The sequence below is a fragment of the Mobula birostris genome, chromosome 31, assembly GCF_030028105.1.
Source record: "Mobula birostris isolate sMobBir1 chromosome 31, sMobBir1.hap1, whole genome shotgun sequence".
NCBI lineage: Eukaryota > Metazoa > Chordata > Chondrichthyes > Myliobatiformes > Myliobatidae > Mobula > Mobula birostris.
This window is the reverse complement of record NC_092400.1, coordinates 18,975,741-18,989,970: the sequence shown is the minus strand read 5'-3', so window position 1 is coordinate 18,989,970 and position 14,230 is coordinate 18,975,741. Positions and strand designations below refer to the sequence as shown.

The window sequence follows — 14,230 nt, the reverse complement described above, 5'->3', positions numbered from 1 at the left end:
AATAGCTTCAGTATTCATTACAATTTATTAGAGTTTACTTTTCTTATTTCTTTCCACTAATCTTTTCAGGCTATTCTATCAACACTTAGTGCTCTTATTCATGCCCAAAATATTAACATATTTTCCTCATTTGTTCAACTGCAGTGTTATGTAGCAGAAGTCAAGGCCAAGTACAGTTTATCTTCCTGTAAGATGGTGGGAAGCAGCGATATCTCGGGGGCCAACCAAAGGTGTTTTTTTTCCATTTGTTAAATGTGTTTCTCTGTTAAACCGTACCGCAGCATTAAGTCAGGGCCAACAGGCTCCAGGGCAGCTTCTTTCACCAGGCCATCAGACTTATTTTTGCTGACACAATTGTATTTCTAAGCTATATAGACTGTTTATTACAAATTACTATAAATTGCACATTCAGATGGAGACGTAACATAAAGATTTTTACTGCTCACGTATGCGAAGGGTGTAGGAAATAAGTTCAATTTTTTATGATGGCAAGACTGTACTGGACTCCAAGAACTTTGGTTACAGCAGGTCTATCGCATCAGCAAGCTGATCATTGATCGGAAGAGCCGGACTGGGTTCAGAGGAAATGGCTGCAGACCGTGTTGCTGCCTGCTATTCGAAGGCATCGGAGTTGGTGCACGAAGACAGCCTGCAGTGTGCAGCCATGGGTGATTGTCTTGGACATTTCCCTTGCAATTGCAAGACCCTGTTGGACGTTGATAATGTGAGACGCCGCAGGTCTGTTTCCCTTGTTTGGCGGCAGTGTGGGAGCTGCATGGCCTCGGTGGTACTGAGGACTCGGCCTCATGCCACAAGCTTGCCTGCTGCTGCATCCCAGGTGAGGAGATGCCAGAGGTGGTGTAGCATGGCGTCCGTGCTCAGTTAGGGGGCTGGCCACTCCTGAGGGTGCTGCCTCCCAGTGTTTGACTGGGTGAACAACAGTCAGGATTGCTGGGTACTGTGTCATCATTTTACAGGACATGTCGCTCACGTTCTTGGACTATATTGATTTTTTTTTTTTTGCCTGACTTTTTTTGTTTGCTATTTTCATGTGCTGTGTACGTTTTGCACCTTGGCCCCAGAGAAATGCTGATCGTTTGATTGTATCCACGTATGGTTGAATGATAATTAAACTTGAATTAGGTCAATGTTATGTTTATTGTCGCATGCACAATGTCACGTATGCACAGGTGCAATGGAAAACAGAGGCAAGTGGCTTCATAGAAGCAACAGTCACATGAAGAATGTAAGCAAATTAAATAATTTTTACAAAACACAATTACAACAAAAAATCCATTTTAGTGTAGCTGAACTGTGGTGTTAGTTCATCCAAATGGTTGAAGTTTTGAACCAGGTGGTGGTGCGACTTCAGGTTCTGTATCTCTTGCCTGGTGGTAGCTATGGAAAAGATAGGACAGCCCGGGTGGCGGGGATCTTTGTTGATGGATATAATGGATGTTGCCTCTTTGAGGCAGCACCTTCTGTACATACCACCGATGATGTGGAGGGATGTGCCTATGATGTATTGAGCAGATTCCACTAGTCTCTGCAACATTTGAGTTGCTATACTAGACCATGATGTCACCAGTCAGTTAATGGTACGTCTGTAGAAATTTGTTAAGAGCGTTCAGTGACACGCCAAACCACCTTAATCTCCTAAGAAAGCAAAGATGCTGGCACCTATGCGCTGGGCCCAAAACAGATAGTCTTTTTTTTTTTTGGCATGTGCTTGCGTGCGTGCAAGTCTGCGTGCGTCCGTAATGGTGTCTTTTTCATGGCTTTTTTACAAGGCACGGAACGAGAGAGAGAGAGAGACTGTGTGGCGCGCCACTCCTCACACAGACATTTTCGTAGTACTTTCCCTCTATTTTACGAGGTCAAGTTGCGATCTTGACACTCAACCCGGCACGGATGGAAAGTGTACTAGGGAGCGGAACCGACTGGTTTCGAACCCAGGAACCTCCACTCCCGGGTCCGGCGCCGATGTCGTTGCACCACCAGCCGGCCTCAAAACAGATCATCTGGTATGTTAACACCCAGAGACTTAAAGCTGCTGCCTCTGTCCACCGCCGATTCCCCCAGTGTAGGCTGTTTGTTACACGTTTGCTCTTCTTCTCCTCCCTGAAGTCCACAGTTACCGACACTGAGTGAGAGATTGTTTTAGTGGCGCCACTCAAACAGGTGATCTGTCCCACTCTGATAAGCTAACTCATCTCCACTGTGATTCATCCCACAATAATAGTGTTGTCAGCAGTTTTGAAGATGGAGCTGCACTTAGCTATACAGCCACATAGTTTATAGGATGGATAACTGTGCCAGGAGATAGCAGTGTACTTTAGCCCCTATTTTGAAGGTGCATCTTTTGTTTTCAACTTCATAAGTATCTTCCTTGGCACAGTTGAAATACTTCATGCACGAATCAGAAAGCAATGGGTTTAAGCACCGTTCCAGAGATATGATCATGGGAACTAGGCCAGCACTTGAGTAATACTAGGGAGTAGTTCTGCTTGGAATTGAATTGAATTGACTTTAGTACATACATCCTTCAGATACATGAGGAGTAAAAATCTTTACGTTACATCTCCGTCTAAATGTGCAATGTGCAGTTTATAGTAATTTATAATAAATAGTATGTATATAATAAACAGGACAGTTAATACAACATAGAAATACAGTTGTGTCAGCATGAATTAACCAGTCTGATGGCCTGGGGGAGGAAGCTGTCCCGGAGCCTGTTGGTCCTGGCTTTTACGCTGCGGTACTGTTTCCTGGATGGTAGCAGCTGAAACAGTTTGTGGTTGGGGTGACTTGGGTCCCCAGTGATTCTTCAGGCCCTTTTTGCACACCTGTCTTTGTAAATGTCCTGAATAGTGGGAACTTCACATCTACAGATGCGCTGGCCTGTCCACACCACTCTGTAGAGTCATGTGATTGTGGGAAGTATGTTCCCATACCAGGCAGTGATGCAGCCTGTCAGGTTGCCCTCAATTGTGCCCCTATAGAAAGTTCTTAGGATTTTGGGGGCCCATACCAAACTTCTTCAACAGTCTGAGGTGAAAGAGGTGCTGTTGTGCCTTTTTCACCACACAGCCAGTATGTACAGACACGTGAGATCCTCGGTGATGTTTATTCCAAGGAATTTAAAGCTGTTCGCCCTCTCAACCCCAGATCCATTGATGTCAATAGGGGCTAGCCTGTCTCCATTCCTCCTGTAGTCCACAATCAGCTCCTTTGTTTTTGTGACATAGAGGGAGAGGTTGTTTTCTTAACACCACTATGTCAGGGTGACGACTTCTTCTCTGTAGGGTGCCTCATTATTATTTGAGATTAGGCCAACCAGTGTAGTGTTGTCAGCAAATTTAATTAGCAGACTGTGGGGTGGGGGCATTACCAGAAGTTCGAGAAATCAATGTTCATGCCATCAGGTTGGAGGCTTCCCAGATGGAATATAACCTCCAACCTGAGCATGGCTTCATCACGACAGTAGAGCTGACGCAGATTTGGAGACCACTTAGCTGAGTACGCCGGAAAAACCGGGATCTTCCAGTGGCCACCCATTTTAATTCCATTCCCATTCCAACATGTCAGTCTATGGCTACTTAGGTTGGAGGAGCAAAACCTTATATTCCATCTGGGTACCCTCCAGCCTGATGGCATGAACATTGATTTCTCGAACTTCTGGTAATGCCCCACCTCCCACACCTTATCTCCTTACCACCCTATCACCTCCCTCCATCTGTTGCTCCTTCCCCTTTTCTTTCTTCCATGTCTTTTCCTATGAGATTCCCCCTTCTCCAGCCCTGTATCTCTTTTTCACCAATCAACTTCCCAGCTCTGTACTTCACCCCTCCCTTATGGTTCCATCTATCACCTTGTGGCTCTTGCTCCTCTTCGCCCACTTCCCTAGTCTGACTCCTCATCTTGTTCTCCAGTTCTGCTGAAGGGTCTCGGCCCAAAACGTCGAGTATACACTTTTCCATAGATGCTGCCTGCCCTACTGGGTTCCTCCAGCATTTTGCTTGTGTTGCTTGGGCTTTTCTGGTTTGCTGCTGGTGAATAGTAGTGTTCCGCAGGGGTCGGTGTTGGAACTGCTTCTTTTCACGTTATATGTCAGTGATTTGGATTATAGAATCGTGGCCAGGTTTGCAGATGATGCAAAGATCGGTGGGAGGGAGCAGGTGTTGTGAGCAGTTTTGGACCTCTTGTCTACAAAAAGATTTGCTGGAGGAGGTTCTGGAGAATGTTTCTGGGAATGAAAGGGTTAACATAGGAGGGTTTGTTATTTGGGCTTGTACTTATTGCCATTTTGAAGACTGAGAAGGGATCTCACTGAGACCTGTAGAATATTGAAAGGCCTAGATAGTGTGAATGTGGAGAGGCTGTTTCCTATAGTGGGGAGATCTATGACCAGAGGGCACAACCTTAGATTAGATTAGATTATGAGGACACGCAGTCCTCTTTTATTGTCATTTAGTAATGCATGCATTAAGAAATGATACAATGTTTCTCCAGGATGATATCACAGAAACACATGACAAACCGACTGAAAAACTGGAAAAAAAACCCCACATAATTATAACACATAGTTACAACAATGCAAAGCAATACCGTAATTTGATAAAGAACAGACCATGGGCACAGTAAAAAGTCTCAAAGAATAGAGGGACATCCATTTAAAACAACGATGGGGAAGAATTGCTTTAGCAGAGGGTAGTGAATCTGGAATTTATTGCCACAGGTGGCTTTTGAAGCCAAATCATTGCATATATTTAAAGCAGAGATTGGTAGGTTCTTGATTAATCAGGGCATCAAAAGTTATGGAGAGAGGCTAAGAGAATTTAGATTGGGAGGGATAATAAATCAGCCATGATGGAATGGCGGGGCAGTCTTGATGGGTTGAATGGCCCAATTCAGCAAGTATGTCTTATAGTATTATGGCCTTTTTAATGGTTGATGTAAATTAACCCTCAGTGAATTTTCAGCACTTATGTTTATCAACTTTGTAAAAAAAAAATAGCAGCTGGAAAATGTTTCATTTTCTTTTGTTAATGATCTTTGGCCTTGTAGCTATCGTAGCAGCTGGAGTGGGAGCATCTGGTGTGTTTGTGAAAAACATGGCTACAGCTTTGGTTTTCTTAGTTTTTTTTTACTTGATTTTGCATACCAGTTGGAGGCAGTGTTATTTACCAAAGTGAAGGTTGGTACATTTAAAAACAGTTCCTCGTTGTTATGTCAGCAGCGACTCTGTTAGTAGCAAGCTCCTCTGAGCCACAAGATTGTGGGTTTGAGTCATAGTTTTGACACTTGAGTACAGATATCTACCCTGAATATATAGAATTAAGTAATTAAAAATATTCCCTGCAAATTAAAATCTAGTAACGATGAGGCAGTAAAACAAACCTCAGGGAATTTGAATAGTATTCCAGGGCTCAACAGGACCAGAGGACAAATGAACTTAAATAGGATCTTACCTGGCACTGTTTTGAATATGTTGCAAATTATGTCTTAGTGATGACAGTGTTTATGGGAGTATCTAAATGTTCAGAACATTACATTCCGTTGTAAACTATTATTATCTTAGCCCCTTTTCCTGATTTAATTTAGTTGTTTTTCTATTTGGGTGAGTAGTCTCTTTATGTGGCAAACTACTCAACCAAGAAGAATAGTCTGCCACATAAACAAGCTACTGACTGTCTAAATTGAGCCTAACTATGAGGTTTAGAATTTCCTCTTCCTTCCCACAGGGAAATCAAAATTACTGATACTGGTAGAAGTATTGTCGAACCCTCAGTTCGTACTGAAACACTATATTTTGAGCTGAAGAAATGACCAAGCAATATTAAGTGCCATTAACAAGCCATTTGTTATAAGAATAAATTTCATTGCTCCTAGCTATGTTTTGTATTCATTAAAACTGCTTCCTTTCAAATGAGATTTCTTACGCCTCTTTTAATGTATTAGTCAGTGTTTTGAGGGCACGTACTTGGAGATAAATTGCAGTGTTTACGGCTGATTTCTATCCTCTGAAATGTACAGGAAAAATTCTTAAGTCTCACTTTCTAATTTAAACCTTTCAATCTCACTGATGTTGAAGGGCTGATGGTAAATCGTAAAGTGACCCTGGACAATTGACAGAACCAGAAAGATGGTTGTGTTCCTAGTATAACCAATTGTGTAATGCAGCTTGTGAAGCTGAAAATAAACTCACATTAATCCAGCTGCTTAAATGTCAGAAGGAGCTGAGGAATTAAGTTTTCATTTTAAATTCTGGAAATATGAAAGATTTGACTTTTGCTTACTGTTTTTGCCAGTCCTATTTATCAATAACTTTATATTTTTTATGTCATCTTATGGTCTTATGGTCAGACAGTGTAGAAGTAGGGTCTTCACCCCATCGTGCCCATGCAAACAAGTACCCAGTCTAGTCTGAAGACAATTACTTATTTTCTTTTCTATTGGATTCCATTATAATTCCATCATTAATATAATTTGCTATGGATCTTTGAAAACAAGAGGTCCTTTGGTGTAAACAACCATGTGGATTCTTCTGTGCAAAAATAGCTGGCCTGCAAATAGTCCCAGAAGCTACCCATGAATGTCTGGAGTGTAATTTGATCTTAAATTTGGAAAATCCTATTCAATTGTACAAAAATTAGGGATCAAAAGAGATACTTTTGTAAGCAATGCCAGTTTTAGTTACTTTGGCACTTTATACAATCTTGAACATCTGCAGGCATTCTGACCTCTGCAAGGGACTGGCAGTTGTTGGTGGACCTCGAAGGGCAGCTGAAGTTCCCCAACCATATCGCAGCCACCACCCTGTGACCAGACATTGTCCTAGTGTCTGAGTCTACTAAGCAAGTGGTGCTGCTGGAGCTGACAGTCCCATGGGAAGATAACTTAGAACAGGCCTTTGAAAGGAAGCTCTCCAAGTACACAGGACTGGTCAGCAACTGTCAGCAGGCTGGATGGAGAGCGAGGTGCCTCCCAGTGGAGGTTGGTTGTAGGGGATTCGTAGCCCGTTCTTTAGTTAGAGCCTTCAGCAATTTGGGCACCGAGGGAGAGAGGAAGAGGAGAGCCATCCGCAGTACCACCGATGCGGCAGAGAGAGCCTCAAGATGGCTGTGGCTCAAAAGAGGGGAGCCATGGAGTCATAGTAGCTAGCCATCTGGACACAAGCTGGGGTCTGATCAGCCCCAGCTGGGTCACCTGGAGGAGGTTGTATGATGTTGAAAGACCCGAAACACCCGATGATTCCTGGAACATCACTGAAGGTGTGTCCAGAAGCATCAATAGATGTATGTACACAGCTAAGTGTTCAAGCAGAAATAAATTCCAAGTTCAAATTACGCTTTAGTTTATAAAATATCCCATTCAGATCGATGCAAATTGACTTTCTAATCTTCAATTGTGAGAATATTTACAAAATCAGCTCAATGAATTCATCTCCAGAAACTCAGTTGTTGCCTTGACCTGACTCAACATTTAACTTTGTAAGTTGTTTGTGATGAGGCAAAAATTTATGCTTAATGTCAGCGGTTTCTAGAGTACATCCTCTTAATAGTTAACATTATTATATCTGGTCTGTTTAACAAGAATGTATGTATGAGTCAGACTGTTTTAAAGAAAAAAAGAACTGTCAGTTCAGTTCTTCCATATTGCTTTTAAGTTATCTTCCACATAAGTCAACCTGAGTAATTCTGTGTATTTACCATTTCCACTGAAAGACCTATTGTATTCCTTTTGAAAAGAACTTGCACTCTCCTATGCAATGACTTGAGACGAGAACTCCCAAAACCTACATGCTCTCCTTGTGTGAACAACTTCCCACTTTGCCTTTAATAACCTTGTTCGTCACTCTGATGATCTGGAGTAGTAATTCCAGTTGATGGTAATCTACTTGCTCTCTCTGATATTGCTGATGTCCCCACTATTGTCGCACAGCTTTCTAGCAGATGAATAGTAAGAATTAACTAGGGAAACAGTATGTGTAATGAATAAAAAACCGCTTGTAGACTTGACATCTTACCACTTTACATACAATTAACGTATGCATGCAGGCACTGTGATTGACTAGCCCTTGTTCTTCTTCCGTCTTCATTGTCCGCTGTCGATGGTACGGTTGGAGTTCATCAATGTTTCTGTAATCCGTTGTGTCCACTGTACAGGGGGTTGGCTCACACAGCTTCACGAAGGCCCTGTTGGCTGGCCTTGCCTGTTTCTACTTCTCACAATGGGGATGCAGGGTTGGACTTTGAGAGGCTAGCCCTTTAGTTTGTATTGATTAAAAATATCCATTTCTGGAGTCCCAGACAGCCACACATGGCTAGTGTCTAACGAACTGGATAGAGCACTGTAGCAGTTTTAAACAATACTTAAGATTGCATTTACAACTCTAGAATGACATTGCTGTGGTTCAACTATCTTAAGTGGTGTTAATTACTCTGAATGTTATATTTATTGCCTGATCACTTGGTGTCATTTTAATGTCCTGATAGATATTGCCCTGGATATTCAATTGTACAAATAGAGCTGCTTCTGCAGACAACTGTAGCTTGTTATGGTTGTATAACCTTTCTGTTTTGTTACTGTTAACTGCTATTTACTGGTATCTAATTTACGCTCTCTCAACTAATTTCTCTATAATTCCTTAATTTAATCCAATCAGAAGTGGATTTTTATCTGCTAGTAATCTGATCACTTCATCGCTCTCCCAAGTCAAGCTATCCCTGGGTCTCCATTATGTTGTGTAGGACTGTCTTGTACAGAATACCAATAATGTTTGCACATCTGCCCTCTGTCAAAGTATGCAGAATTTCCCTGTGTCAGTCTGCTCAGGAGACGGGATCTCCTGCCCCCTTTCTAAACCGGACGTCTTTCTAGATGTAGAGTGTTGCTCTGCTGCTTTTTACATCAGCAGTAGTTGGTCTCTGCATCTTGACTGAATCCTCTGGCTGACTGAGTGAGAATGACCAGATCACAAAATCCTTGCAAGTTGGATTCTGGGTCTCAGGAGGGTATGTGCTTTGTATTGAATTGAGGCTATTGACTGCTGTCAGCATTGTTTGATTATGATTGATGTTACTCTCAAATATAAAATAATACTCAGAACAATGCACGGGAAGGGTTCCACACACCACGATGATTGCGGAGAGCTTTTTGTGCTGAAGTAGTTTTCCAATAAAGCCGCAGGACGTGAAAGCCGTTTGCATATTAAAACAATTCTGGAGTCAAAATCAGGTTTAATATTACTGACATACATTGTGAAATTTGTCGTTTTGTGGCAGCAGTACCGAGCATGATTTAAAAAAAACAGACAAATAATGGACCGTTCAGAAACCTGATGGCAGAAGGGAGGAAACTATTCCTAAAACGCAGAATGTGGGTCTTCATGCATACCTTTTCCCTGACCATTAGAATTTAAAGAAGAATAGGGCAGACTCACAAAACCCTTGGGCTGGGTTCATTAAACATGTGAAATAGAGGGCTGTTCAGATTAAATTGCAGATTCCATACTACTTCCAAATTTATCTCGCATTTGCCCGTACAATTTGAAAGCTGGAGACAACTGTAATGGGTAGAAAAAAATAGGGAAGAATTGTAAACATTGCTCACAATGTTTATGTAAAGCTGTTTGGATATGCAGAGGTGGTGTTGTCAGTTGACGTATACATCCATTCTAAATGCAATTCCTTAGAAATGCATGTCCACACCCAACATCACTGAAGCAAACTATACAGGTTGTAACACTTGAAATTGTATTTGATTCCCTAGTTTTTTTTTATGTTTAAAGAGTGTAAAAACTTGATGCGCTTTGATTTCAGCGAGATTCTTCGGGATGGCACAGTAGCGTAGTGGTTAATACAATGCTTTACAGTACCAGTGACCTGAGTTCAATTCCCGCTGTTGCCAATAAAGGAATTTTCTACCTTCTCTCTGTGACTGTGTGGGTTTCCTCTGGGTGCTCCGGTTTCTGTCCGAAGACCTACTGGTTTGTAGGTTAATTGGTCTTCACTATTTGTCCTGTGATTAGGCTAGGGTTGGTGCGGGGATTGCTGGGGCAGTGAGGCTCGAAGGACCTTACCCATACCATGTTTCAATAAAATAACATAAAATTCTTCTTGCAGGTTGTCCCAGATTCCAGAGGCTCTCTTCAATTTCTATGTGTGCTGAGTAGACCCCTTACATCTACAGCTCCAGACTCTGTTTTAGCTCATTGAAAAGCACAACACCTCACGCCCTGATTCCCTAAATTAAAAACAGTGTTTGATCTCGATTCATTATTATATTATGGTAGGAAGTAAAGAGTGAGCATTGCTTTGCATCATCTTGACTTCAGTCAGGCTCTCCTCCTTCTCCTTGCTTGCATTCTTTGCTTAGTCAGGGAGTTTATTTTTAGGTAGGCTCCTTTGATTTCTGATGCTTGGTGGAATCTGAAGTATCTACTAGTTAGCGCTTCTGTTGGTATCTATTTAACTGTTGTTGTACAGAAAAATGTTTTTATTACTGGATTCCTAGATCACTAACTTTAGAACTACTTAATGTATGGAAGCAATAAATATATAATCAATACTTTTCAGTGGAAAATTGGTCTCACCTAAATGGAAAAATTTTAAAGGACTGAAACTGTTATGGAGAGACAAGATTCGACTGAACAATGCAATTTGGAGAGCATGGTATATGCAATGTAAGTAAAGCTTTTTTTCTTTGATAGAAAAATAGTTATTGATAAGCTGCACTTGTATGTTGGTTAATTTCCTCATCTGATATTGTAGCTTTATGAAGGTCTTCCTATCTCACTTGTTGAATAAGGTCGCCCACCAATTCAGATTATGACTAAAAATTGAAGGTTAAAGTTATCGGCAACTACCGAATAGTTATTAAATATTCTTTTGAAAATGTTAGTTGTAACTAAAGATAGATTAATTTAACAGTTCAAGAACTGGAATATTCTAAACCTTGTATGCTTAATTTTTAAAAAAGTTGTTGAAATGATTTGTACTCCCCTAATATGTGTGCTGTTTTGGTGATCCTTAACTACACATCAAAAATGTAGCTAGCAGTTATTAATAAGTAGAGTATATTTGTAAAATAATCAGCAGTACATATGGTATATCCCAAGCATTTTGGGTCAGTTAATGACAGAGTTTGTTGTCACTCTTTGCTTACAAGCTCTCAAGGACAATACAGGTCATTAACTTTTCAATAGCTAATCTCCCTGCCCCAGTTCCCAGCACAGTTGGATGAATTATAAATGTGTTCAGTCAAGAAGACAGGAGATGATTTCCTCCCATGCTTCTGCAAATGACGTGCGGAATGGCTAAAGCTGGCTGTTAATCATTTTCCTTGTACGACATTATATTTCCCTCTATCTGTCATGGCTTATATTAAATGTTCCTGAATTGGGCTCTTGCCTTATCATCCACCAGAGCACTTTGTTTTGAATCCTGACATTCCATACCCTCTTGCTCCTTAACCAACCAACCATTTTCCTGTGACTTAAAGTGGATGTATATTTCAAAAATCCATGAGGTCACAATATTACTGATTTTAAAACTAGTATTCCTAGACTCTCAGAGAATATGGAAAATTGTATAGTGATGCAAATAGAAAATCACCAATGTAGTAAATATTTCAGCTACAAATGCTAGTCTTTCTGCTTGAAGTTCTAATAAGATTGCCAACAGTCTAATGTCCTGAAGTTCCATATTTGTAGTGTAATTTATGTAATATATTTGTCTCTCTTGGTATGGTTTATTTTCTCAGTCTTACCTTCCCTGTTGAAAGAATTGATTTTATTTTACACTATTTGTGACCTGATTGTTATTGATGCTATGACAATGCAGATAGCACTATGGCTGTCGTGGCAATGATGTGGCGTTATAGTGTCCTTGCTGAAACCCATATACCCGTTTCCAGCAAAAGTTATTGAATAGGCTTCGAGAGTACGTTGGCCACTTCCTCTTGCTATTAACTTTGACTGTGGTGGGTGTGAGAAAGGCTCCTTCTCTTGTGTGCTGGCAATGCTGTAAAATGTTCATCTTTTTATTTTCTCTTAGATGTAGAAAAACGAGACAACCCAGTTTGTCATTTTGTTACCCCATTAGATGGCACTCTTGAGTTTGAAGAACCTCGAAAACCTGAAGTAAGTGATTGTATAACTACCGTATAACCCGGTAGAGACAAATCATTTTTAGTTTTATAGGAAGGGTTTTTGTCACTGCCTGTTTGCGCTGCTGGCATTTTGGGCAGCAGTGAAGATCTTCCATCTCTGGCAGTGTTCAGGGTTTCCTTCATCGTGTCAGTAGCTTCCTCTAGGTTATTACTACCGTCAGCCATGCAAGTCCCGGGTGGAGACTCAGGAATACCATGGCACTCAGATGTAGAAGGATTCTTCATTGTTGTTTCCGTAACAACCAGTCAGGGTTGTTAGCCGTGAGCTGAACTCCTGAACTTGGAGGCCCAGCGACCACTCTTAGTCTGGCCTCTACCCTTTGACCTGTTTGGCACGGGTGACCCTACCAAGAGTCAAAGCATAAAGCCCTGACTCCAGCCAACATAGCCCACCAGATCATTGAGTCACACAAGCCTCTTAAACCCAACAACAAGGTTGTGGTCCTCTTGGAGGATAGGAAGAGTTAGATGCTCAGTATTCTGGTATCCAGTTTGTTTTAGTTTGTGCCTCCTTGTACACTCCTTCATAACTGTTTTCTACATTATGTACTTCAGCATGGATTCCACTCACCCCTGTGATCAAGGGGAAATATGTTTGCCAAGTTTTCATTTTCTAATAACATCATCATACTGGTTTTTAAATGTTAATAGATGCTCTTCGAGGTTTTGTGATTTGAAATTAACTCCTTTCTTTTCTTAGGCAGCTACTGAAGGAAAATTTTGGAAAAGGAGAATTGAGATAGTAATAAGGGAATATCACAAATGGCGCACATACTTCAAGAAAAGGGTATGCAATTTCAATTCTAATCTTCACATGTTGTATATTTCTGCCTTCCTTAAGTTACATAGCATGGTGTGCCCTGAAAATGGTATTGAATTCTTATGAAACATTTTAAATAGCAGAACTGTTGTTACCTGTTAAGAATGATAAGGTCTTCAGCTTTCTACAGTGCGTGTTTTCCTGTGCCACTTACTACTTTAACATTTCTTGCATTATTCCCCTCTCCTAGTTGCAAAAGCACAAAGACGAGGATCTTTCAAGTCTGATTAAAGTAAGTTTTTAAAGGAAAAAGCAAACATAGTCATCGCGTTCAACCCTTAAAATATTCCACCTGATTATATTTGCAGTGTCAACACTGGATAGGTGATGGATATTTCTCAAATGGGGCGATTGTAACAAATGATTATGTCTTTTTGAGGCTGCCTGTAGGATAAACATGCATTATGAATCTTTTTTTAAAAACAGTATTTTTGTTGAATTTTACATATATTTCACATAAATACACAATAATAATAATTAAACTAAATAGTGAAACATGTCCTCATGTTTTTCAGTCATCAAAGGAAAAGAGATATAACATTTCACATATTTAATAAAGAAATAAAATAAAAACACATCAGACAAAAAAACCGTAGAAGCACTCAACAACACACAGCTATTTCAAAATGACTGTGCATCTTGAAGTCCAAGAAACTCCAATAAAGGTTTTCACACATTTTCAAATTCTGCCCTTCCCCTGGTTATGTAAGTCAGTCTCTCCAATATAATACGAGATGCCACCTCCTTCACCCATACATGTATCGAAGGTATATCCATTTTTCTCCAAGATAAAGCTATCATCTTCTTGGCCTGTAGGAGTCCAAAGTCAATTAAAGTTGACTGTGTCGGACTAACAGTAAAGTTCTTTGGATATATACCTAGTACACACATTTTTGCATAGTGAGGCACCTTTACTCCATCAATCTCAGATATAGTTTGAACAACTGTTTTCCAGTATTTTTTAATTCAGGACAGTCCCATACACAGTGAAACAGAGTACCCTTTTCTTCTAAACATTTAACACAAGTGTCCGGGATGTCAGGGGTCCAATGGTTCAGTTTGACTGCGGTAATGTAAGTTCTCACTAAACATTTATATTGTAATAGCTTCATTCGTGTATTAATTGATTGCTTTTGGGCTTTTAAGCATGCCATTTCCCACTCAGTTTCTCGTATGTCCTCTTGAGCATCGTCTCCATGCCTCCTTATCATATGACATCAAAGCTGTATAGAATAA

At 40.6% G+C, this 14,230-nt stretch overlaps 1 protein-coding gene across 1 annotated transcript in view; it reads left to right on the top strand.

The window, feature by feature from the left end:
- Positions 1–14,230, top strand: part of mlxip (MLX interacting protein) — a 97,098-nt gene that overhangs the window by 21,737 nt on the left and 61,131 nt on the right. Inside the window, exons 2-5 of the mRNA XM_072247953.1 lie at positions 10,581–10,687; positions 12,060–12,145; positions 12,875–12,961; positions 13,185–13,226. Of these exons, the coding sequence (XP_072104054.1) occupies positions 10,581–10,687; positions 12,060–12,145; positions 12,875–12,961; positions 13,185–13,226 (322 nt within the window). The remainder of the gene's footprint in view (positions 1–10,580; positions 10,688–12,059; positions 12,146–12,874; positions 12,962–13,184; positions 13,227–14,230) is intronic.